This window comes from Chionomys nivalis, chromosome 9 (assembly GCF_950005125.1).
Source record: "Chionomys nivalis chromosome 9, mChiNiv1.1, whole genome shotgun sequence".
Lineage (NCBI taxonomy): Eukaryota > Metazoa > Chordata > Mammalia > Rodentia > Cricetidae > Chionomys > Chionomys nivalis.
Window position 1 is genome coordinate 49,182,904 of NC_080094.1, and position 26,950 is coordinate 49,209,853.

The window sequence follows — 26,950 nt, forward strand, 5'->3', positions numbered from 1 at the left end:
GTTGATAAATATTAAAATTTTTTAACGTGTATTTATTGATCATAAGCTTAGTGGGAAATGAAGAATGTCATTATGGAAATGAAGTGTTATTCTTACACCTGTCATTTTTCTTTTTCCACTAATTTAAATATTCTCTATAGTGACTTTGTTTCTGATGAACACGTCAGAGCTCATTCCTCTCGTTAGTAGTTAATGAATATAGCTGCTGTGTGCCAGTATAAACGTACGACAATGTGTTTACCCTTTGGCTAAAGAGGATGCTTTGACAATATGTCTAGCAGTGTTCTTTTCTGATAGTGTTATAGCAGTCTCTGTGTTTGTGTCTGATGAGAGCACATCTCTTCATTGCAGCTGTGTGTTAGTTATCCACACGGGTAGTGAGTCCATGTTTAACCTGAACCCAGAGGCCTTCTCCTTCCTGGCGGTGACCCATAGTAAAGCATGTAGTTGTCCTGCAGTAGAGTCCACTCGTGTCACTGAGACCAAAGCCAAACAAGATGCATAACCTCACTCCCCAGTGCTCTCCGATACATTCTGTAGCATCTGTCTTCATGTTCAGAGGGATGATAGTCGGCATCCACTGGTTTCATGATAGTTCACCAAGTTGTTTAAAAAGCTTGAAATACACTACCCTAGCTAATCACAGACTTATATTTTAGTATGTTTATTATCTAATAAATTGTCTCTAATTCCAAAGCAGACTCTGCAGAAAATATACATATTATTCAACTCCAGGTTCTTAACAAAGCGAAGGAGAGACAGCTGGACAGCTTAGTTGAAAAGTTGAACGACAGTGAACGCCAGATTCGGTATCTGAACCACCAGCTTCTCATCATCCAAGGTGAGGCAGCGCTGGCTCGGAGCCCCTTGGAGCTTTTTCTGATGCAAAAGAGCGGGGCTGCTGGCTTCTGATATGTTGTGAGGAGCCACAGCGGGCTGTGTCCTGCCACCCGGCTAGTTTTACCCGAAATAATTACACAGAAACTGTATTCTTTTAAACACTGCTTGACCCTGTTGATGGAGCGGCGGTGGGCTGCATTCCGGCCGCCTGGCTAACTTTACCTGAAATAATTACACGGAAACTGTATTCTTTTAAACACTGCTTGGCCCATTAGTTCTAGCCTCTTATTGGCTAATTCTCACATCTTTGATTAACCCATTTTTAATGATCTGTGAAGCACCACGAGCTGGTGGCTTACCAGGGAGGATCTTAACCTGTGGCTGTGTCTGGCCGGAGAATCATGGTGACTGCCTGACTTGGCTTCTTTCTCCTAGCATTCTGTTCTGTTTACTCCACCCACCTAAGGGTTGACCTATCAAATGGGCCTAGACAATTTATTAATTAACCAATGAAAGCAACAGATTAGAAAGAAATCACTCCCACATCACTGATAAATTCATCTTACTCTGTTCTAACTCCTTGTGCTTTTAATTTCCAATGCCCTCATTTGACCCGGGGAGAGGGCGCACGTGAGTTGTAGGAGATCTCAGGCCCAGGCTGCACTTCTGTGAGTAGTGTGTGCAGGCTCACTGTATAGTCCCTGAGTACTGGAATCAGTACTGCTCACTGTGTAGTCCCTGAGTACTGGGGATCAGTACTGTGTAGTCCCTGAGTACTGCTCACTGTGTAGTCCCCTGAGTACTGGGGTCAGTACTGTGTAGTCCCCTGAGTACTGCTCACTGTGTAGTCCCTGAGTACTGAGATCAGTACTGTGTAGTCCCTGAGTACTGGGGTCAGTACTGTGTAGTCCCCTGAGTACCGGGATCAGTACTGTGTAGTCCCTGAGTACTGCTCACTGTATAGTTCCTGCGTACTGGGGTCACGGGTGTGTACAACTATGACCTGCTCTAGGGTACCATTTTGATTGGCCTGAGCTTGTATCTGTAACCTCTTGTGAACAGATGCTGGAAGTATTGGGAATCTTTTTGCCATGAAGGGATCCAATAAGGGATTAAAGGCAGTGTAGCTGGTTCTGTGAATTATTTTTGGTGTCAATTTTTTAAATATTTTTTTTCTAAAGCAACTAAAACTCAATTTTCTTGAATTTCATTCCGGTATAGATCTCATAGAGGTTGTGACAATTATGGTCTCACAGAAGTGACAGTATATATGTAAATATCTTTCATGCTCCAGATGAGAAGGATGGCTTGACCCTCAGCCTTCGGGAATCCCAGAAACTCTTTCAGAATGGAAAGGAAAGGGAGATCCAGCTTGAAGCACAGATAAAAGCACTAGAGACCCAGATTCAAGCATTCAAAGTCAGTGAAGAAAAGGTAAGACTATAGCTTTATTCAATGCAGCTTTAGTTTGGAGACTGGACTGGTGGCTCAGCAGTTAAGGCTCTGGCTGCTCTTTAGAGGATCAGGGTGCAGTTCCCAGCACCCACATGGCAGCTTGCAGCAACCTGTCTCCAGTCCCAGGGATCCAATTTCCTCTTCTGACCTCTGTGGGCACCAGGCACATGTGGGTCACATACATACATGTGGGCAAAACACAGACAGATTAAATAAATAAAATTAAAAGAACAAAACCTTTTTAGTTTATATAAGACTACATTCAGAAGAACTTTGCACCATAGATGCTCTGCCAGCCACCTGAGGTCACCTGTGGGTCCAGGAGGTGATGGCAGTTCTCAGTGGATGCCAGCATTTCCGTCCTTTCTGGGTTTTATGTTCTTACTGCAAAAGCTTTACCCTTTCTGCAGATGCTCCTATGGCCACCCGGGTAATTCCAGATATAGTTCCAATTTTGTTAGTCTCTTACCACTTACAGGCTTTGCATGAGCTACTTCACCTGTGTGACAAGGTGACCTTCTGTCCATGGATCATCTCTTCTCTCCTTGGTCTTGTTTTTTTATGCCTGTGCACACTGCCTCTTCTCAGGAATGCCTAGTCCATGGCTGTTGGCATCTGACTAACAGCTTCTGCTTACACCCTTTACCCCTGCGCTTCTTTCCTCAGGGTCATTACTCTGGTATAAAAGATGGAGAATACCTTGAGCATCATTGGACTAGCCTCATGCTTGTAGCTCTGCCATTTAGGCCAGTATTTGGCTTACAGCTGGTGGTCAGTGTATGCTGAGTGAGCTGTTTAAATTAACTTGTAGAAATTTTTTCTTCTTACATATTTTTCTGTTTCTTTTTGAATGTTGTCATGATGATAGCTTTATGGTGTATTTTAAATTTGACAAACAAGGGTTATTCCTATTCAAAAAATTTTAAAAATGTCCCTCATTGATTCTGTAAATCAATGCTTATTGTTTTTTTGTTTTGATTTTTAAAGATTTTCTTATTATATATGCAGTGTTCTGTCTGCATGCATGCCTGCAGACCAGAAGAGGGCACCAGATCTCATTTATAAATGGTTGCTGAGCCACCCTGTGATTGCTGGGAACTGAACTCATGACCTCTGGAAGAGCAGCCAGTGCTCCCAACCTCTGAACCATCTCTCCAGCCCCCCAGTGTTTCATGTTTTATAAAACTCTAATTGGAATTCTGACTGGAAAGGCACTGGACGTTACCATCTTATGCATGTGTCATGCAGGTCTTAGGAGGGCCAAGAACTTTCCCAAGGTGATGCAGTCAGCTGTTGACTTGTAATGATCTTGAGCCAGACAGTTCCTTCAGAGTCTCCTTATTTCAAGGTTATTTGGTTAGTAACTTTAATTCTATCCACAACTTTAATTCTTTCTTGTTGTAAAGCCTTCATAATCACAGATTTAGGGCATTAGGAAACCACCGTGGGTTGTTATTTTACCCACAGTATCAGCTCTGCCTTCGGAACTCTTTATGCTGGGATGTGGTGGCATGTGCTTGTAGTCCTAGCTGCTCAGGGGGCTGAGGCATGATGATAACTTGAGCCAGGGCAGAGTGGAATCCTGCCTCAAAAAAGAAAACCAAAACCCCTTTTATTTAATAAGTCACCATTTGCAGTCTGTGGAGGGGCAGCACATTTTTCTGTGACCCTACAGTGGGTCGTACCCCCCCTTGCTTATAGAGCCATGCAAGCGATGCTAGGACTGACCCTGCAGCAGAGCCGCTGTGCTCTCTGGGACCCTCATTTACCCTCTGCACATAAGTGCGCAGTCTAGTTGTCGGTGAGGAATTGTTCCTAGCAACCGTGGGCTTGCGAGTAGCATCCGGGACAGTCTTACAGAGCGGAGTTAAGATGCTATCAACATGGGTACCCTGTGTGTGTTTGCTAGTTGACCAAGAAAGCCAGAACAACTGAAATCACCCTGGAAAACCTGAAACAGCAACTGGTAGAGCTCCATCATTCTGAGTCTCTTCAGCGAGCCAAAGAACAGCACGAGAACATTGTCACAGGCCTCACACAGAAGTATGAAGAGCAGGTGCTGTCCTTACAGAAGAATTTGGATGCCACCCGAACAGCACTTCAGGAGCAGGTCAGGTGACTCCTGATGAACGACTGTCCATCGAGTAAAGCTGGTCATTTTTGTAACTGATATTTTGTGGTCTCCCAGTTAGAAATTTTGTGGCTAGTGATAGATGTAAAATTGTAGCTGAATCCTCCTCCACACACACAAAACCCTTTTTTTTTTAAAAAAAAAAAATCATGAATATGTCTGAAACCCTCATTTTGGGTACTGTTCTTATAAGATCAATTGGTACCTTCTCAGACCTCACAGTGTTAGTCAAACTTTATTTCTGACAATATTTGTACATGTTCACATTGTCATAGATGAGTGTCAACTGAAGGGAATGGGTGTACTGCCACTGGCCAGAGCCTGAGCTGGCCCGAGAGTCTTTTGTAGATGTCTGGACATTCACAGCTACATAAAGAGTGTAGAGAAAGATTCTTTTGAGAGTACAAGTTGGAGATCTGGAATCCAGTATTCTGATGGCTGACAGTGTTGTATAAGAAAAGCCTTTGAACCGAGTGTATTATGTCTATATATGTCCTGGCTAGTTTCTATGTCAGCTTGATGTAGCTAGAATTATCTGAGAGGAGGGAACTGCAATTGAGAAAAATGCTTCTATGAGGTCAGGCTGTAGGCAGGCTTGTAGGACATTTTTTTTAAATTATTGATTGATGGGTGAGGGCTCAGCCCATTGTGGATGGGACCAACCCTGGGCTGGTGGTCCTGGGTTCTATAAAGCAGGCAGGGCAATGAGGAACAAGCCATGGGAGCAAGCGGCACTCCTCCATGGCCTCTGCATCAGCTCCTGCCTCCAGGTTCCTGCTCTATTTGAGTTCCTTCCCTGACTTCCTTTGATGATGAACAGTGATGTGGAAGTGTAAACCAATAAACCCTTTCCTCCTCAGGTTGCTTTAGTCATGGTGTTTCATCACAGCAGTAGGAACCCCGACTAAGACATTAATAACATTAAGTAAATTTCATGTTTAATCTTGAGTCTCATCCCAACATACATTGAAATGTTTCCCATGCGGCACACTCAGTCTGTGTAATGTATAAAATAGGGAAGGAAGTCTGACCCAAATAAACTGCTTGTGAGTCTAAACTTGAGCATATTTCACAGTCAACTTTTATGTTTGTGTCCAAGAAGGAGTAAGTATTGGAAGCTCAGAGTGTATCAAGTGAACCGAGTTTCGGAATGAATTTTTCCTCATGTAATCTAAGAACTAATTTAACCCAAGAGAAAAGGAGAAGAAACTAAGGTGAGGGTATGAAAACCTTCCACACCCAAAGTTCACTCTGACTGGCGTTGTTATTTCCGACTTCCATGGCTGATTCTGCCTTTTCCCTTATTTGGTAGACCTGGTATGGCAGAGTAATTGTTTGTGTAAAATCTTATTCCATTATTATTTCTATTTTATATTATACATTTTATTTTTTTATGAATCAGTCTCACGTGGCCCAAACTGTCCTCAAACTTGCTAAGTAGCTAAGGGTGGCTTTGAACTTCGGGTCCTCCTGCCTTTGCTTTCTGAGTGCTGCAGTTATGAACCTGCACCACCACGCTCTGTTTATGAGATGCTGCAGTTATGAGTCTGCACCACCACACTCTGTTTGTGAGATGCTGGGGTTATGGGCATGCACCACCATGCTCCTTTTGTGAGATGTTGGGTTATGCCCCTGATTTGGTGCATGTTAGGCCAAGAATTCTTCCAATGCAAACCCATTCCTTTTTATTTTTGTGTGTATTTATGTGTTTTATTCAGTTATTGGTTTCTTCCTTTTACATAGAAAATATTGTGAATTTGGCCATAATTTCTAGAGATGGGAAAAGATAAAGGTTATGCCCAACCATGGAAGAAGATAAGGAAGTTATAAAAACTTAACTAGAATTTAGGGTGCAGTCTTTTTGTTCTTTTACCTTTTTTTTTCCAATTCTCTAAGAAATTTTTAAATAAACTTTACAAAAAAAATCACACACCCGAAGTCGCTCCATCTCAGTGACCTTCTGTATACTTAGAAGGCAGTTCATGTTTATTTGTTCATGTCACCTTGTTGATGAACACAGTGGTGGCACAGCCATTCGATGGTCCTGGGCAGATTAGGGAAATGAAGTTTGTCAGCTCCTGTGGGTGTTTGGCGAGCATTCCTCTGCTGAATTCACACTATCTCGCTGGGATGGGTGGGAGGAATCCCTAGTGTGTTTGGAAAACTTTCTTGTAGAAATGGTTGGTACAAATGCTGGCAGACCCCAAAATGGCTCTCAGGACAGCCTCCATGGGTACAACCAGTTCCTTCCGGTCTGTGGTTATTGCAGGACAGCTGATGAGTCAAAGTCTGTGCCTCTGACTTCTTTATCTGTCCCCATGCCTGCCATCACCACTACAGAAGAGGGACCTTAGCCTAGAAGATAGAACAGAATCTTGGTTCTGTGTCGAGTGGGCTTCAGATTCCAAACATGAGCTGTATTTACTGTGATTTATTCCGCCATCCTGGGAGTGTTTTTGTGGTCCCGCCTTTGTAAACTTGTTATCAGTTGGCTCAGCCGGGTTTGCTATAAGGAATCAATTGCTTGTGCCCACTCTGAATTATTTTCTAATCCAGTTGGCGTTCCTAATTGGAAGAGCGCTGCAAGAGCCGAGTTCACACCCAAAGTGAGGGAAGGAAAAAGAATTTCCCATGATTCCACCTCCTGCTGCTGTGATTAGTGCCTTCATTCTCAACATGCTCACAGAGTGGTGGTGATGTGTGGAACCCTTTATATAAACTTAAGATACTCAGGTTGTTGACACCCACGAAGTAACTTGCTGCTATGTTGAGAGTACATGGGCTCTGTAGGTCTCACTGGGAGCGAGGGGCATCTCGACCACGCTGAGTGTTCCGACTGTAAACATAGAGAGCTGTTCCGGTTATCTAGTGTTACAGTTACCTAGTGAGTGTTCCCACTGTAAACACAGAGAGCTGTTCCGGATATCTAGTGTTACAGTTATCTAGTGAGTGTTCCCACTGTAAACATAGAGAGCTGTTCCGGTTATCTAGTGTTACAGTTACCTAGTGAGTGTTCCACTGTAAACATAGAGAGCTGTTCCGGATATCTAGTGTTACAGTTACCTAGTGAGTGTTCCACTGTAAACATAGAGAGCTGTTCCAGTTATCTAGTGTTACAGTTATCTAGTGAGTGTTCCCACTGTAAACATAGAGAGCTGTTCCAGTTATCTAGTGTTACAGTTATCTAGTGAGTGTTCCCACTGTAAACATAGAGAGCTGTTCCGGTTATCTGGTGTTACAGTTACCTAGTGAGTGTTCCACTGTAAACATAGAGAGCTGTTCCAGTTATCTAGTGTTACAGTTATCTAGTGAGTGTTCCCACTGTAAACATAGAGAGCTGTTCCGGTTATCTGGTGTTACAGTTACCTAGTGAGTGTTCCGACTAAACATAGAGAGCTGTTCCGGTTATCTGGTGTTACAGTTACCTAGTGAGTGTTCCCACTGTAAACATAGAGAGCTGTTAACAGCTATCTAGCTCTCTATTGATTTCTTCAGGGTTCTGTAGTTTTGCCCAACTAGATCTTATATGTGTCTTACATTTCTACTAAAGACCCTCAGTTCTGGAGTGGTATGTAAATGGCATGGCTTTTTTAAAATTCCAAATTCTACTTGATCATTGTGATGTACAGGAAAGTGATTTTTCCCCTATTAGTTGCAATTTTAGTAGGTTTCCCCTTCTGATTTTCTGTGCAGCAGATTATGTCATCTGTAGACAGAGTTTTATCTCTTCTCTGTAGTTTGTATTCCTTTTATTCCATTTTCTCACCATTGTTCATTGGCGAGAACTTCCAATGTATGCTCAGAGGCGAGAAGGGACTCCCTTCCCCGGTCCTCATCTTTGTGGGAAAGCTTCCAGGCTCCCAGTATATATACTAGATTTAGATTTCTTTCTCTTTTTAAAGAAAAGTTGAGAAAGTTCTTAAGACTTTTCTTTTAAATCACAAATGGGTGTTAGTTGTGTTTTGAAAGTGAATTCAGCACAGAGGCCGAGTAATTGTATGTGCTGGGTGGAGCAGCATTCTGACACAGCTTTTTGAATGTCTGTGTTGTACCTAGTGCAGTTTGAGAAATACATGGTTATAGCATGTTACTAACTTAGTGCTTTCCTTAAACATCAGATTTTCAATGTAGAGAAGACTGTATATGCAATATTGTAACAATTCAAGCCTATTGCGACCTCTAAATATGATTGTGAATGTCTGGCCACCCTTTCATGACAAGTTTTGTACTGCATCCTGTTAACTCATGGCGCATCAGCCAGGTTATGCTGGCTCATTAGCGCTGAGCTTCCCAAGCTGGCCTGGGAACCAGCAGCAGCATGCCAAGAATTTCACAGCACTAAATAAACACGGACCGCTGTCCAGAAGCTTCATTTTGCTAAAAATCTGGTAGAAAGAATTTAAAGCAAACACAGCTGCATTATGACATAGAATATTCACAGGAATTTTACAGCAAAACGAGAGCCTTCAGCGCCCCTTTCCTTTGCACAGGGACACTCCTGTATTATTTGCATTTTGGACATCCCTGGAATTGTGTTGAGAGCGATATTGAGGTTTAGGTTGTACTTGGGTACCTGGTACCAAAGGCCCATGTGTTCTTACTTCGGAGCTCTTGCTAGTGGTTTTCTTAGGGCTTCTCAGGAAGTTTAGGACCATTGCCACACTGATTTGCCTGCCTCTTCCGTGCTTTGATTGCCATTCAGCCTGAGCAGCTTTTAGGTGAGAAGCAATGGTTGTTACAGTTATGGTTTCTTCTCCCTGGGCTCCACACGCCCGTGCTTCCTTATTTCCAATAGGTTTTCTTTTTGGAGAAATGTTTGCACAGTATCTTTCTCTCTCCATGTGTGTATGTAGGCAAGACAGATCCGTGTCCCCTGGTGTCTATTCCTTATGTGTCCTCATACAGTCACACTCAACAATTACGTCTTTCTTGTTATTATTTTCAAGTATTCATTATAATGCTTGTTATGCCTAACATATTCCAGAGATGCCTTGGGAGACAAGGGAAATAAGATGTGTAAAAGGTAGAAAGAGGAATATAAGAGAAACAGATCAAATTTAAAAGAAACTCAGAGAAGGGAAAGATTATTTTTGGCTGCCCTGAACAGAATGAGCCTTTGGCTGCTCAGAATAGAGTTTCCATGTGTTCATCTGTTTCCTTGTCTGAGGATACGGATTCCATGACTCAAAGTGGTTTCCCTACATTTGTATGTATATGTTAACACAGCACAAAATGCACAGGACTGTAATGTGTTTCCTTTGGCACGAGTAAAATCTGATTTTAGAATAACAGGAGCTTGCGGGTGTCCTTTGTTAGCCGGGCCTTTCCCCAGGTCACATGCTCTCCTGTTCTCCCCGTGTACAGGTTACCCCTGGACAAGAGATTATCGCACCAGATGATGATTTTCAATTTGACACTTTGTTTAATTTCTACTAAAACTGATTGTGAAAATGACTTGCTGACTTTGGTTTAGGAAAGCGTTTGCGTCCGTTTAAAGGATCACGTGCAGCAACTGGAGAGGAATCAAGAAGCTGTCAAATTGGAAAAGACTGAGCTCATTAACAGGCTGACGAGAAGTCTAGAGGACAGCCAGAAGCAGTGCGCCCACCTGCTGCAGTCAGGTGTGTGTTGTGGGTCCCCAGAGGCTACTGCGATGTGTACAGGGAAGATGAGCTTTCTCGTTCGGACTGCCAGCTCACCAGTGGTGACACGGAGATTTCTTATTAATTTAAAAGCTCAGCCTTAGCTTAGGCTTGTTCCTGACTAGTTTTTGTAACTTAACCTATATTCTTAAACCCACGTACTTGCGTGCTCGGTTACCTTTAGTCTGCACCGCCCATCCTGCTTCTTCCACATCTGGCTGGCGACTCAGCCTTTCTTCCTCTATGAAGTCTCTCTGTCCTCAGAAGTCCTCCCTACCTGTCCTGCCTAGCTAATGACCGTTCGACTGTGTATGAAACCAGTCACAGCGACACATCTTCACACAGTGATTCCACAGCACAGCACGTAGCTGGATTCCTAAGCTGCAGCTTTACTCTACTCACTGTCCTCGCGTGGGTGAGGTGCATGCCATGTTCGGGGTAGGGCAGAGGCCTGCCTCACAGTCTGCAGCTCGAGCGCAGGCTGTCTTGCCACCACTGCATGCCGCGAGTTGCACCGCAAGAGCTCTGGGCCATCTCGGCAGCCTGAATCCCTGCACTGTAAAAAGCCAGAAGAGACAGAAAAGCCCACCAGTGACCAGTTGCTTCTAGTTTATACTAAAGGTGTGGTTCATGTCTGTTACACAGTCTGGAAAATACAAACAAGGGTCCGTTCCGAATAAAAACCTCCAGCACTCCTCCTCTGAGAAACCTGGGCTGTGATGCCTGGAACTGCTTCCAGTGGAGGAAGGGACGCACACGCGAGGAGGGCACTCTGCTCCAAAGATGAAGTTCAGCCCTCAGCCACCTTTGACTATAAGGCCTCACTGTATTTGCCTCTTCTCGACCCCCCAAAAATATATGATTAAATAGTTGTCATTTTGTTTATCTCCAGTTCTTTATCCCCTCACAGTGAGTCAGTTACCTGAGCCGAGAGTTACATTTTTGTCACTATGATGATTTCTAGTGTGGCCTCTGTTGTATTTGAAACATGCTTCCTATGCTTTTCATGGTAGTGGTACTTATTTTTATTTTTATAAGATAAGATGATGTTAAAGACAATAAAATGTCAGTGTTGATACACAGACTGTTGAACAGACAAAATCATCCTAATTTCTGGTTAACAAAATAGTAATTTTTTTTTATCAACTAATATACAAGTCACATTTTGGCGTATGAACCAGTTAGATGATTGGTGTGCGAGTGTAGTGTAATCGCACGGTGAAGGTACTGAAGTTAAAGACTGCCTATGGATGTGTGTGCGCTTGCTGAGGGGCCAGATTAGACCCTGTCCTGTTTAGGCTCTCCAACCCTGCTTAGCTACAGATCCATTTTCCCCCTTGCCATGACTTGGTAAGTCTTTCCCTTGACTCTTAAAGGCTTTGACAGCAGGATTTTCTAAAGCAGCCTCGTAGACTGTGAGTATTTCCCTCAGCTATTTCTGAGAGGGCTGTTTTCATTCAAAGAAACCTTCAAATGGATCTGAACTAGACTCCTAGTACATTTAAAATATTTGTTCGTTGGGGTTAGAGAGAGGGCTCAGAGGTGGAGAGCACTTCCTGCTCTTGCAGAGGACTAGAGTTCAGGTCCCAGCACCCACGGGCCTCACAACTACTTGTAACTCCAGCTCCAGGGAACCTGACACCCCCTTCTGGCCTTTGTGGATGCATGTGGACACAGACACACACAGACACACAACTTTAAAGTAGTAGTTTGCTAAAATTCAGAAATACAGCTGTAATGTGCTGCTTTTCCATGTGCAGATGGGGATGTTGGAAATAAAAGCATTTAAAAAGATAGCAAGATACAGTTTAATTGGAGGGCAGAGATGGTGGGGTAGATCTTTCTTGACTTGTGTGAGCTAGAACCTTGTGTCCCCACTAGATGACTCCCGGGCTGCTATGGTCTGTAGATGTGGCAGTGGCTGATCAGGCCTACAGGATCCAACGCTCCAGTTCCCAGGCCTTGAGCTCCTTGAGAACTAAATCTCAGAAACACGTGGGCCAGACTTGGGTCTTTGAGGTCTCCGCGGCTCTCTGTCTACGTGACTGTAAACCATAGCAGCAGAGCAGACTCCACCCTGAGCCTCAGTGGCTCCTGGTTCTGTAGACCTGACTTTGTCTCCTTTCAGTTCCATGTAGTTGTTGGTTGTTTTCCACTCTTACTCTTTTGGCTCCTATTCTTTATTTGGGGGTCACACTACCCAACTCCCAAATAAAAGCACATGGAGGCTTATTCTTACTGATGAATGCCCAACCTCAGCTTGGATTGTTTCTAGCCAGCTTTTCTTAACTTAAATGACCCTGTCTACTTTTTGCCTCTGGGCTTTTATCTTCCTCCATTCTATTTACCTTTCTTCTTCCTCCGTGACTGACTGTGTAGCTGGGTGACTGGCCCCATGTCCTACTCCTCTCGCCTCCAGGTTTTCTGCCCACATTTCTCCTTCGCTGCACTCTCTCCACCTGCCAGCTTCTCCTATCCTTTCTCCTGCCTTGCTGTTAGCTTTTTATTAGACCAATCATATGTTTTAGGCAGGCACGGTAACACAGCTTCACAGAGTTACAATTGTAACATAAAAGAATGCAACGCATCTTTGCATCATTAAATAAATGTTCCATAACATAAATAAATGTAACCCATCTTAAATTAATATTCCACGTCACATATCCTATGACTGTCTTGCAGGGCCCATGCAGGAGGTGGCTCAGCTACAGCTACAGTTGCAGCAAGCACAGAAGGCGCACATCCTAAGTGAGAGCATGAACAAGGCTTTGCAGGTGAGTGCAATCTCTAGAAGAGACTCGGGTAATGCTATAGCACCTTTTTTGTACCGTAGGTTTCTCTGTGTAGTAAGGGTGGCTGGACCTTCAGACCAGGGAAGGTTTTCAGGATCTCACCCATACTACACCACTGTTAGTTAGACCAAGGTGTTCCAGTCCATTTCTGATCAACTGCAGAGCCAGACCTCTGCTTCCTCCTGCCAGTCTGTCCACTGTCTCTCCTGTCTCTGCTGATGTTTCCTACGATCTGCAGGTGTTTCCCGGGGACCAGGGATTCTACAGGTGTGGGAAATATTTAGTTGGGATGTGATTTTTTTTTTTCTCACATCCTCCACCATCTTAATTTCCCTGACAGTAAGGAGGATGCTGGAGAGGACTTTCAGCATTGCCTCTGCTGAAGGAAGTGCTCTGCCTGTTGATGATGCAGTCAGAGCATGGCACACTGCTGCAGGCAGAGCGTAGCATGCCCCTGACTGAGCTACCTACTTTGTCCTCTGGTGTAGTGAGGCCAGGACACCAGAGGTATCCCAGCTAAGGGGTTTTGTAAATACAAGGGTTGTGGAGGGATCTGCCTGCCTTTGCTTCCACATTCATTTGGCTTATTTGAAAATATGGCCAGAACTGGCCTTCCTGGAGTTATTTAGAATGAATGTTAAGAATATATTTGAGACTTTTCTGCATTCTGCCAATCATTACAGTTAAGTAAACATGGGATGACTGACTTTGTTATCCAGAAAGATAATGGAAGTTCTTTCTAATGACTTTGCTGCAGGAGGAATTAACAGCGCTTAAAGATGAGATTTCTCTGTATGAGTCTGCTGCCGACCTCGGAGTGCTTCCAGGCGACTCAGAAGGAGACCTGAGTGTAGGGCTCACTGAATCGTGTGTGGACTTGGGCATTACAAAAGTCAACCAGAAGCAGTCCAAAGCTAACAGGTACCGCATGGGTAGTTTACCATAGAAGACTCTCTTAATAAAGCTGGTGCTGGAGGCATGGGACATGGGTGGCACCACGCATATAAAGATCTGACTATGGGACAGTGTGTTTTAGAAACTCAATGAAATATAAATGACAGAAAATCAAATGGACAGAAATCTGAAGTATTAATATGTGTCTGTAGTCCTCATCATGTAGATAGACACCAGTTATAGGAGAGGATTATATAGTTAAAATAAGCAGACTATGGGGCTAGGGAAATGGCTCAGTGGGTAATAGAGCATGCTCTGCAGGCATAAGGACCCGAGTTCAAATTCCCAGCACCCAGCACTGTGGGAGGTTGAGACAGGAGGATAACTAAGAGTTGCTGGCCGCCCAGCCTAGCTTCAGATTCAGTAAGAGACTTTGTTTCAAGGGAATAAAGGAGAGAGTGGTAAAGCAGAAGTTTGGGAGCACACGCCCGTGTGCATACATGAGCACAGACCACACACATGCTCACGAATATACAGTGAGGTGGATGCCTATTGTTTTTAATGTTAGCTTTGTGTGTGAAAAGCAGTTGTCTTGCATTATTCAGTCGTCTGTGAGAAAATAAGCGGAGCAATGACATTACACTCTTTTTGAGACCTTACTGAGATCTTAAATAACTTTTTTATATTTATTTCCATTGTGTATGTTTTGCCTGCATGTATGCATGGGCATATGCTGGTGTCTGTAGAAGTTAGAAGGGGGTCAGATCCCTTGGAACTGGAGTTATGGATGGTTGTAAGCTACCACGTGGAACTGGGAACCGAACCCAGGCAGGGCTCTTAACCACTGAACTGTTTCTCCAGTCCCGAGATCTCACTTTTAAAATGGGTTCTTACTGGGTGGTGGTGGCACATGCCTTTAACCCCAGCTCTTGTTCTTGTTCTTGAGTTCAAGGCCAGCCTGGTCTACAAACTGAGTTCCAGGATAACCACGGATGGCGGTTACGCAGAGAAACCCTGTCTCGAGAAACTAAAAAAAAACAAAACCAAAAAAAAAAAAAAAAATGGGTTCTTTTATGCTACTGTTATTGTAGATATTTTATTAGTCACGTGGGCGAGGGTGATGGGGAAGGGGTGGAGAGAGTTGCAGGGTTGGTTACAGGGCTTTCAGCAGACACACTTGGTGAACTTTGCATCCTTGCTATATGGAAGGCACTTTGTGAGGTCCTGAAATAAGCTACAAAAAGTGAGTTAGAAACTGTCTTTTCCCTGGCCTCACAGTTTGCCAGGCCAGAGAAAGGAGACATAGCCAATAAGCAACCAAGTGCTGTTTGGTCAGGCTGGACTTGACTGGTCTGAGTTAGAGGTGAGAGATGGAGTACTGTCAGGAGATTGGGCTAGGCTAAAGCAGGTGCTGCTTTTGCTGAGGAATGGAGCCTGGGACCTCGCTCCTTCTCAGAAAGTGCTGTATCACTGACTTGTGCTTCCGCCTCTTGAAGAAAGTGTTAAGGAACAGCATTTGGCCTTCACCAGCACTGGCTGTATTCACTGTCATTACTGAGTTGTTTAGTACGGATTGTGTCTCAAGTATTAAGCAATTGAGTACAAAATCTCCTGACAGGTTCACCCGTAGTGGCCTTGGGAAGCTTGCATTTTAACACTGCCATTGCCGTGTAGAGCTACTGCTGGCAATGGATGGATTTCATGGGTCGGAGTCTAAAGTAATAGGGTGGTCCTGCATACGAAATGCTGTTGTTCAGCTTAGGAAGGCTCCGTTTTCCTGAGCGTCTTGTCTTCTGGGGCTCTGACCTCTACAGATGACAGCCTAGAGGAAAGCCAAGAAGAAAGTAGTGGAGCTAGACTGATGTTTTTGGTGGGAGTCATCCTCGGGCCCTTGTCTAGGGCCATGGGACCCATGTTTCTTTCCATCCCATTAATTACCTGGTTTGTGAATGGAGGTCAGTGTGGCTCGGATGAAGTGGGGGGACTGCCATCTGCTCAGCCTTCGGAAGAGGGGTGTGGAAAGCCCGGCAGTGGCACAGTGGCTCTCAATATGAGTACTGCGACCCAATCACGTGATGTTGAACAGAGGCTTCCACTGTAGTTGGCAAACACAAAAGGAGCATATTAGTTTTATCCCTAGGTACTTACAAATTTGAAGCTATATGTAGTTGTCTTGAGAACATACTTTGCCGTGAATGCTTCCTTTCTTGTCAGTGCCAAATGATTTCTCAGGAACTAGGGAAAGAGCATAGGCGTCGGATCCAGGATGGTGTGGACCACAGCTTTGCCTTTTATTGCTAGGTAAATGGCCTTACATCAACTTTTTAACTTTCTCTGGGCTTTTTTTGTTTGTTTGTTTTGTTTTTTTGTTTTTGCTTTTTAATCAAGCTTACACTCTCTTGGAACTTAAAGTGAGAATTAAAACAGACGATGAGTGTGAGTCTCCTGGAATACGTCCTAGGACTTACTAGGTACTAAAATAATAGCCATTTCTGTTATCTTAGAGATGACTGGCTAAAATGTGCCATTGATCAGATTTTACATTTATCAACTTTAAATTCAACACATATGTTTTAAAGCATTTTGATCCTCAGTTTTGTGACAATGTTGACTTTACTGGAGCATAGAGAAGTGAATCACTTGGCTCAGGTTGTCAATGGTGCCACCAGTACTTGAATTAAAAAATCTTCAGGCCTCGTGTAGTTTGCTGTTTGTTCATATTTACATGATAGTCAAGCCTTTTTACTTTAAACTTCATTCTTCTTTGTCTCTCTTTATTGACAAATAAGGATATAGTTCATTCAGAAATAGTTTTCTCAGTTCGTATTACTTTTCAGTTTGTACTGTGGTTGGCCTTGGAGCTGAGTGATGAGCACATACGTGTTGAACCCTTTCAAAAGACATACTTCATCTTTATCCATTAAAACAAATTCTGTCTTTTGTACCTTTTGGTTTTTGTTTTGTTCCTTGAGGTAGGATATTGCTGGGTATCCCAGGTTGGCCTCAAATGTACAATCTTGCCCTGGACTTCCAAGTACTGGGATTCTTGGCATTGCCCAGCTACTCTTGTAATTTCTATTTACATAACTTTATTGCCACGATGTAGTAATTCTAATGTACGTTCCTCTAGTTAATAGGCTCAAGGCATTTCATCATTACTGTGAAGAAATGACTGACCCACTCAGTTGGGAAAGTAGAGAACGTAACTGAATTGGAGTGGGTAGTGTTATGTCTGCGTCATGAGCCCCCCAGAGAGCACCAGGAGTCCAAGTTCATGTGCAAGAGCACAGAGCCTTTGTTGCAAGCTCCAGCTCGGGCTGTCCGTCTGTCCTGACACAGTGGTTGGATTAGGGAGAGCCCTGAGCTCGGTTTGAGGCAGGGATTTTAAGGAGTTGGGGCGGGTGGATTCCAGATTCAGATGGGGGTTGAGCTCCTGATGGGCAGGAGTGGGGCAGCAGGAGTCTTGTCAAACAGGGATTGGTACTGGCGTTGCTGTAAGGAAATTGGCAGCCTATACACAAGTTAAGTAGGTTATTCTTAATATTCTAGAGCATCTAGTACTTGTTTGTCTCAATTCTTATTGGTCCTCCGCGGGGTACAGTTTGTGCTTTTCCTGGTTATTGCAAGGGTGAGGCCCAGTCCCAGTATTGTTGGTCCACAGCCTGTCATGGTCGCACTGATGTTAAGGTAGGCCTCTTCAGGTAGCTGGTGAGAGCTCTGGAAAAGTCATCAATAAATGCATCGCCAGAGGACGTCGTCTCTCACTAGTGGTTGATAGTTGATCTACTGTCTCTGAGAAGCAGTCTCATGTCAAATTTCAAGGGCATAGGAGAGTAGAAATTGGTGCTTTTCTTCCATGAACTGATTGTCGAATTAAAGGAGACTGCCCTTCCCTGTGTGAGTTACCCTTTTTCCTTGAGCTGCTTCCAAATCACTGACCCAGGTATCAGTGGCTCCCAGCTTTTACTACCACCCCCACCCCCCCTTCTGCTACTGCCTAGTAAAGTTGAAGGGTTTAGCTCAATGTTCTATTTTATAGTAATGTGTACACAGCTTGCAGACGCTTCCTCTCTCCATTATTATAGTTGGCTGCAAAGCTCAAATAATAAACATTTAACAAGTGGAATGCCGTTTTCCTTTGGTCTTCTCAGCATGCTTCATAAGGGACTGCAGTCTGTTTGGGCTTCAGGGAACCCCCGTTACCATAGGGTGCCGTGAGCCTTAGGCAGAATGGTCACTACTCTGACTTTTTTCCTTTTGAGGAAGGGAAGAAAATTATTATTATTATTTTATTTTTTTCAAGACAGGGTTTCTCTGTATAGCCCTGGATGTCCTGGAACTCGCTTTGTAGACCAGACTGGCCTCAGATTCAGAGATGCACCTGCCTATGTTTCCCCAGTGCTGGGATTAAAGGCGTGCGCCACCACCGCCTGGCGAGAAAATTATTACAGGCACCTCTCTGCTCTGATTTGACCTCCTCTGGGAGCACAGAGTGCTATTTCAGTGGCCTGCTTTCAGTCAGAAGAGGAATTGTGGAAGCCTCATTAGCTTGCTGAGCGAACCGAGGGCTCACAGTTCACCTCATCATGTAGCAGAGAACTTTGTGTGTATTTTGTTTCTTACAAAGCTTTACCTGTTATAGTTATAATTTCCATTTCTACAGAAGTGGGAATTATTTAAATAGGTGAGGTTTTAGATATGAAAACATGTACATAGAATATTTGTATATTGTTATAATAAGTACGTATATAATATATTCTTCCTAAGGAGTTCCATTTATATTGTTAAAAATAAATCTACCTAGTGATTTGTGCATTCTCTCTTTACACATTTACAATACTCTAACATTTAAAAGATCTGAAAACTTTAAATTTCAGGAGTAAAAACTTTAATTCAGATACCACTATTTCTTTTTTAGATAGTTTTTCTTTTTAGAAGATTTTAGAAATAGAGATGTATATTTTACACAGTTCAGTATACTCAGCTCCCATGCTCCCTATTAACAGTTTGTTAAAATTAATGAACCAGTATATTTACATTGTCACTAATGTCTGAGATTTACTTGGCGTCCTTCGTATTTACCCAATTTTAGAGTACAAAGTAGCCACTATGAAACTGTTTAGAAACTTATCTTCATCTCTAAAAAAAATGATACTTCAATTAATTGAGAATTTCAAACTTGCATATAATGTATTTTGATCGTATCTGTCTTCCCTACTCCTCCCCTCTGTGCTTCCTAGATCCATTCCAACTTGATGCCCTGTTTCATGTTTTTATTTATTTATTTATTTATTTATTTATTTATTTATTTATTTATTTATTTATTTATTTATGTAAGCCACGGAGTCCAGTCTGTGCTGGCCATATGCTCATGGGTATAGGGCTGTCCACCGAAGCACTGGTGTTCCAGGGCCCATGCATACCCTGAAAGGAAACTGACTCTCCCTCCCCAAAAGTCATTAGCCATGAGCAGCTCCTCAGCTGAGAATGGGGACCTATGAAGCACCCCTCTTCTTGCTGCAGGGTGACTGGCTTACTCTTGGATAGGTCGTGTCCAGGCAGCCACAGCTGCTGAGAATCCTCGAGGGCAGTGGCTGTCTCGTGCCACCCACACACACTAATAAAATGATTTAAAAAGATTGGACTCTCATTCTAGACGTTATGCTTACTGAAAATAGAGTTGAGTTTAAAAGCTGGAATACAGCTCAGCAGCAGAACGCTGGCTTAGCATGTGCGAAGCCACTGGGTTCGGTTCTCATTACAGCAGAGAGAGAGAGAGAGAGAGAGAGAGAGAGAGAGAGAGAGAGAGAGAGAGAGAGAGAGAGAGAGAGGAGTTTAGATTAGATTAGCATGGCTTTTGTTTCAGTTTTCTGGTTGCTTGGATTCTGCCCAGCCTTACAGACAGTAGTTGGTTAGGATAGCTGAGGTGTAATATATTTTTCTTTCTCAATATCCATATTGCCTCATTGAATATTAGCATCCCACATACCCAAAATCACAAGTGTGAGCTGTGTCTGAGTTAAACTGCTTGTGTCTAGGCAGAAAGACTAAGTAGGGAGTGTTTTCTGAGAAATGAACCTATTTTTGTGCAAAAAAGATCTCCTTATGTATGACAAAATTCCAATTTATTTATTTTTGATTTATGTGTGTTTGTGTTCTGCCTGTGTGTTTGTATGTGCACCACTTAACCTTGAAGGCTGGAAGAGGGCATCAGATCCCCTGAAGCTGGAGTTAGTTGTGAGCCACCAAGTGCTGAGGATCAATTCAGGTCTTCCGAAGAGCATCAGATACTCGTAACCACCACGCCATCTCTCCAGCCCCCAAGTTCCAAATCCTTTAGCAGAGCTGGGATGTAGCTCAGTGTTAGAATACTTGTCTAGCCTGTCTGAGGCACCAGAAAACAAAGAAACAAAATGGTAAAAATACAATTGATTCAAGATGCTGTGATAGTCAAGGCATACAAAACATGATTACCATGTGGTTAGGGCTTTAAAGAATGACTGTGTTTGATTTGTTACTTGATTTAACCCTAAAACTGACCATTTCCTCATCAGTGCTGCACAACAAGATGCCCCAAACGAAGAGCTTTCGAAGGATGAGGTTATCCTGAAGTTGAAAACCCAAGTTCAGCGCTTGCTGACTAGCAACTCTGTGAAGCGTCATCTGGTGTCTCAACTACAGAGCGATCTCAAAGAGTGCCGTGGGACAGCTGATGCTCTCCAGCAAGCGAAGGACGGAAACACAGGCTTGGAGGTGAGGTCCTTGGGGCCTGTACGGTTCAGAAGTCTCTTTGAAACATGCAGTAAAGAGAGCCTTTATGCTTTGTAGTTAAGTTCTTGGTTTCCGGGGGTTCCTTTGACTCTTGAAGTAAAGCTTACAGAAAAAAGCCACTTGAAAGGGTATGTTTGCTTGTTCTTGGCACCTAGTAAATAAGATGCCAGTTAGGTTAAGTTCTTTGTTCACGAATGAAAGGTGTACTGCAGGTGGAGGCTGCTGGTTTGTTCCTGACCGCCCAGACACGAATAATCACATAGAAACTGTATTAATTGCAACATTGCTTGGCCAATGACTCTAGCGTATTCTTAGCTAGCTCTTACATCTTGAATTAACCCATTTATATTGTTTTGTATTTTACCATGAGGCTCGTGGCCTACTGGTAAAGTTCTGACTGGCAGCTTGCGTCTTTCTCCCTTCATGTCTCCCTGACTCCGCCTACTGTTCTCTATCTCTGCTTGGAATTCGTTCCTTGCTCTATTCTGCCCTGTAATAGGCCCAAGCAACTTCTTTATTCATTAACGAATAAAAGCAACACATATGCAGGAGGACCTCCCACATCAGACTACTACATAAAAGGGCGTGTGCGTGTTGTTGGTTGGCTGGAACCACCAGTGCTTTATAGCCCCGTTAGTAATCGTGTCCAGTGACATCCCCCCAGTGGTTCTCAACCTTCCTAACGCTGCGACCCTCTAATACAGTTCTCATTATTTTCATTGCTACTTCATAACTAATCTTGCTACTGTTATGAATCATAATGTAAATATCCATGTTTTCTGATGGCCTTAGCCAACTCCTGTGAAAAGGGTCCACCCCTCAAAGGGGTCGTGGTCCTTAAGTTGAGAACCTTTGCTTTAGAGGCTCTGCTCCTGAGCGCTCCCTGGCTCTCTTCCTACAGGAAAGAACCGCTCTCTGTGAGGAAATGGGGTGTAGAGCACTGCTCAAACTTCCTTCTCACTTGCTTCTTTTAAATTTGGAGACAGGGCTTCACTCTGTAGCCCTGGCTAGCCTTCAACTTGTAATCTCCTGTCTCTGCCTCCGAATACTGAGATTGTAGGAGTGTGCTATCACAGCCTGCTTCAGCCAGTATCTGTGGAGATGAGGAAAATGGAGGCAGGGATCTGTGGCCCAGCTGAGGTTTCACAGTCAGTCTTAAGAAACTGGAGTTACAGGATATGACTGATGGGGGTCAGTGTGATTGCTGGAAGCTCCTGTTACCAGGTCTCCTCATCTCACAAATGCACTATCTTTACTGCCAAGAAAACTAATGCAGAAATGAATTGATAATTAAGAAAGTGGGCAGAGCAGTGGTTGTGCACACCTTTAATCCCAGCACTTGGGAGGCAGAGGCAGTTGGATCTCTGTGAGTCTGAGGCCAGCCTGGGCTACAGAGTGAATTCCAGGGCAGGATCAAAAGCGGTATAATGAAACCCTAAGAAAACAACAAAAAAAGCAAAAAAAAAAAAAAAAAAAAAAAAAAACAAGATGAAAGAAAAAAAGTGGAACATTGAAAAGAATGTAGGGAGTATATTCCTTTTCTCCTGAAGGGAAATAATTTTTAATCTGTCTGTTGCTTTTTTATCTTCTGGTTCTTATGCCAGGAGTCCTGTTCATTAAATATTCCTGACAAAGTATGAGAGATGTTCTAAGGTGTCAGTTACTGGAACTTAAATAAAAAAATGGCTGCCCCATGGCATTGTGCCACTGTTGCACACGTGGGTGTCTTCTGCCAATCAATACTGTCGTTTACAGTGTCAGTAACTGAGGGAGACTGCTCACTGATTTTTTTTTTTCCCTCACCAGCATCCTGCATAGTACCTTGTGGTACTATAAAAGTCAAAAGGTTGGTTTGTTTTGTTAAACCTCCAGTTTGCGCTGTGTTGTGTGATGAGTGAGAGTTCACGATCCCCTTTGAATGCTGCATGGAGTCTTCTTTCCCAGATCTTTATAACAGAACCTCAGTGAGTCTGTAAAGTTAGAGCATGATTGGGAGAGAGAGAAAATAGTTTAGTTAATCTTTTTTTTTTTCTAATTTAACTTTTTATTGATTCTTTGTGAACCCACTTTTTATTCTTTGTGATTCCACATCGTGCATCTCTCAATCCCACTCATTTCCCCATCCCCCTCATCCATCCTTTCCCTCTGCAACCTTCCCCCCCCAAGATAAAACAAAATAATAAATTTGTTTTGTTTTGTTTAGAGACAGGGTTTCTCTATGTAATAGTCCTGACTGTCCTGGAACTCACTCTGTAGGCCAAGCTGGCCTCAAACTTACTGAGATCTGCCTGCCTCTGCCTCCTGAGTGCTGGGATTAAAGGTGTGCGCCACTGCCTAGCAACAAAATAAAATTTAAAAGGAAAGAAAAAGAAAAAAAATCTTGTCATGGAAGCCCCAGTGTGACCCAGTGAGTCAGGCACACAGTCAGTATAGCCTTTAGTCCATACATCCCCACTCCCAAGTGTTCATGGAAAAGAGTCATTGGTCTGATTTGAGGCCTCTGGCTTCTGCTCCACCATGGATACTGGGCTCTCACTAGGACTCCTCTTGTATATCCTGTTGTCCTGCATCTTGCTGGTTATTCATTTCTGATTTTGAAAAGCTATTGTATGTAGGATTTTGTGGGATTCACAAATAATAGAAGTATAAGGTGCACATTAATATTTAAAAGGCAGTTTGGCTATGTGGAACCACATATAATTGTAGCACTTTGGAACATCTACAATTAGAGAAATTGCTTCTGTTAAAAAGTTAGCTGGATGTGGTGGTGAATACCTTTAATCCCAGCACTTGGGAGGCAGATGAACTCTATGAATTCCAGGACAGCCAGAGCTGCACAGTGAGACCTTGTCTCAAATAAAACAATCAAAGCATACTGTTATGGGCATTTCTTAGGAGACTGTTCAGATACAACATTAGCAGTGTTTGAGAGTAGACCAGATGTGCTGTTCATTTCACTTAATCACTGGGTGATTAAGACTGAAGTTGTAAGGTTAGAGAGATGGCTCTGTGGCCAAAGGTGTGCAATTGCTTTTGTAGAAGATCCGAGTTTGGTTCCCAACACTCTTGGGCAGCTTCATGGGATCTGATGGTCTCTTGTAGGCTCCTTGGGTATTGCATTCATGAACACATACTGATATGTATAAAAACATAACTAAAATTAGTATTTATGTTTTATGTATAGAACTTTATATATTACATATGCGTGTATTTTGTATTAATATATATGTATTAAAGATAGAATTGTAACGTTCTTAGAAAAACCATATTGACCTACCAACAGTCACAGTCCATATTCTGAATCTTTGTAAACATAAAACACTGAACACAGAAAGCATTTGTGTCTGATCCCCAATGCATTTCTTTTGTGTGTGTTGATATGGGTGTTCACATTTGTCAGTGACTTTTGAGGGATCAGCTGTGATATAGAAGACATCTATACCATCCTTGGCAAGAAACAACTTAAAAGTGTATTTTAGCTTGTGGTAAAGGGATATGGCTCATCGTGGTGGAGAAGGCACAGAGGTGGGAGAAGTGACGTGGCTGGTCATGACTTGCCATCACAGTCAGGCGGCAGAGCCTTGAATGCTTGCACTCACCTGGCTTCCTTTTCCTTCCTTTTAATTCATTCCCAGTCTGTAATCCGTGGGATCTTTTCACCTACATTAAGGGTGGATCTCCTCTCCTCTCCAGTTAAGCTCCTTGGAAATGCCCTCACAGGTGTCTCGAGTTGTGTCTCCTAGGTGATTCTCAGTACTTTGACGTTAATGATCCAGACTAACAATCATCATTCCACCCTTTCTCAACTTGACACCCAGCACATCAGTTTTAATCATAACATCCCACCTCTGATGCTCACTTAACTCTTTAACTCAGGCACAGTGAGGAACAGGAGGTTCCTCTGTAATAATCTCTAACAGTTACACTTTTTTTCCCCTATCTGCCATGTCTGGAGCTTTCAGTTTTGCTCACACTCCTTTGTTATAGGAGGCAACTAGTTAGTTCCCAGCTGCTCAGCCCCAAAATAATCACACAGAAACCATATTATTTGCAATACTATTTGGCCAATCGCTTAAGTGTATTTCTGGCTAACTCTTATATCCTAAACTAGTTCATCTCCATTAATCTTGTGTATCGCCACATGGCAGTGGCTTACCAGGTAAAGTTCCAGTATCCGTCTCCAGCGGGGCTCCATGGCTTCTCCTGATTCCGCCTTCTTTCTCCCAACATTCAGATCAGTCTTCCCTGCCTAGCTCTACTCTACCCTATCACAGGCCAAAGACGGTTTCTTTATTAACCAGTGGTATTCACAGCATACAGAGGGAAATCCCACATCACTCCTTTTCCTATCAAATTACATTTTTAGTATCTGCTTCACCTGCTCTCTGACTGGACACTTGAATGAGAGCAGAGCAGAGCAGTGAGTGTGCCCACACCTCGACTCAGATACTAGAAAGTCTTAATTTCTTCCCTAGAACAAATTTGTCCATTGCATTGAAACTTAGCCTCACTCAGATTCTCAGGGTGCTGCTGCAGAATGCAACTGTGTTCTTTTCTAGAATGTTACATGAATGGCCTGTTGTCCAGTTGCCAACTGAAACCCAGAGAGCCAGACTTCACTGTCTAAATTTCTTTTAGCCTCCTAGTCTTCCCATGCTTCTACCAGAATTGTCTAATGGCTCTGCCACAGCATCTCATCATTTCTCTAGTTCACAGGTCCAAAATCTCTGAAATTCCTTTAGCAAACCAGTTTAAAAAGTCTGTTAGTCACATGGTCATATAGTCAGGGCAGCAGTGCCCCTGTTTGGAGCAATCTGTGTTCCATTTCTAATGACTGTGTCCAGATAACATCATGGGATAGATTTCAGATACTTTGATGAACTGAGTGCTGATGTGCTGATTTCCCTTTAGAGAATAAGGAATTTACAGATATGGAAACCTTCAGATGGAAGGGGACACGCAGTTACATAAACAAAGAGTTTCCACTGTGGTGGCAACACAGAATGCAGGTGAAAGAACTGTTAGCTTTCCCTTTCCCCCAGTTCAGTAGCCGAAGATAACTGCTGACGCTACAGGTCAAGGGAATCTGAGCTCATTCCTGCACCATCTAGCAGCGTGTCCATTCTTATGACTTGTCTAGAAAATAATCTACCAAAGTATATCATGTATCTTAAAAATAGTACCTACTAAGTAAAGTATATACGTGACATAATGCTAGTTAAAAGTACGTAATAGAGTATGTTAATCCTACTGAGTAAAAGGTAACAAAAATGGACTTTTGCCTAATTTCAAAATAATCTCCTGAGATCCACGTTACTAATTAGAGTGTGTGAAGCCAACAAGCAGTGGGGCAGTACCTGGGAGGCTCTGCTTTCAGCTGGTCATCACCAGTCAGGAGGCACGACTGCATCTCTTGTCTCTCACAGGGAATTTTTTATTTCTTAGCATTCGTGCTAGAAGCCTAGTCTGAATTTAGTGAATAACACTAGAAAATACCAAAATGAGGGAAACCGTCTTCAAAGTAACTGATTAGCACTCTCAGAAGATGCATAGGTTTGAAAGCTAGACTGCAGAGCTATTATAGCCAGGAGGAGACAGGAAGATTAAATGCAGTGTGGCATCGATTTAATCTTGGTGCAGAAGAGGGTATTAGAGGAAAGTGGGGCGGTGATATGAAGTCTGTAGAATGGTCGATTACATGTCCATGTTAGCTTTCTGCTTTGATGATTATATTATTGTTTTTGAGAAAGAAGATGAAGAAAAAGACCTGGAAGTTATTTGTTCTATTCAAACATTTTTTCCCCTAAGTGAAATTACTTTAAAATGTATAACTATTTTATTTTTGAACTTAAAACCTTTTTAAATTCTCAGGCTAAAACAGATACCTCTGGAGGAACAGCTGATCAGTTTCAGCTTGATTCTTCTGAGACAATTAGAGAAGACATTGTGCGACTGAAAAGTGAAGTTCAAGTCTTACAGCAGCAGAACCAGGTGAATAAGTGTCCCGACTGTCAATGAGACTTCCCATGACCTTACTAAATACACAGGTAGTGCAGGCTCCTGTAGCAGACACGGGCCATGTGGGTAGTGGACATGCTTTGGGAAGTTCTTGTGGTTCTGGCTATCTCCCTTATTGGTGCTTTGGGTAGTACCTTTATTGGAAGGTTGAGTGGTTCCTATTTCATGTGGTAATATACCCAGCGATCAGTAGATATGCTCCTGTCTTTTTAGCCAGCTCTCGACCAAGATGTAAAACTTTTTTCATTTTGATGAGGATTATTGAATTCTAAGGCTTACGTTAAGGTATCAATTAACTTAATACTTCTCTGGTTAAATAGTTCCATTTGGTGCATTTTAAAACAAATACAATATATTAATGTTTACTCCTATTAGAATGCTAATTATTACAGAAATATGTCTATCTT

At 42.9% G+C, this 26,950-nt stretch overlaps 1 protein-coding gene across 5 annotated transcripts in view; it reads left to right on the top strand.

The window, feature by feature from the left end:
- Positions 1–26,950, top strand: part of Cep152 (centrosomal protein 152) — a 65,587-nt gene that overhangs the window by 10,287 nt on the left and 28,350 nt on the right. For 3 of the 5 annotated variants that reach the window (XM_057781943.1, XM_057781945.1, XM_057781946.1), the window contains exons 7-14: positions 698–841; positions 2,135–2,274; positions 4,205–4,405; positions 9,900–10,047; positions 12,751–12,842; positions 13,618–13,781; positions 20,309–20,507; positions 26,397–26,516. In XM_057781943.1, the coding sequence (XP_057637926.1) occupies positions 698–841; positions 2,135–2,274; positions 4,205–4,405; positions 9,900–10,047; positions 12,751–12,842; positions 13,618–13,781; positions 20,309–20,507; positions 26,397–26,516 (1,208 nt within the window). The remainder of the gene's footprint in view (positions 1–697; positions 842–2,134; positions 2,275–4,204; positions 4,406–9,899; positions 10,048–12,750; positions 12,843–13,617; positions 13,782–20,308; positions 20,508–26,396; positions 26,517–26,950) is intronic. The other 2 variants (XM_057781944.1, XM_057781947.1) reach the window with 2 other exon arrangements.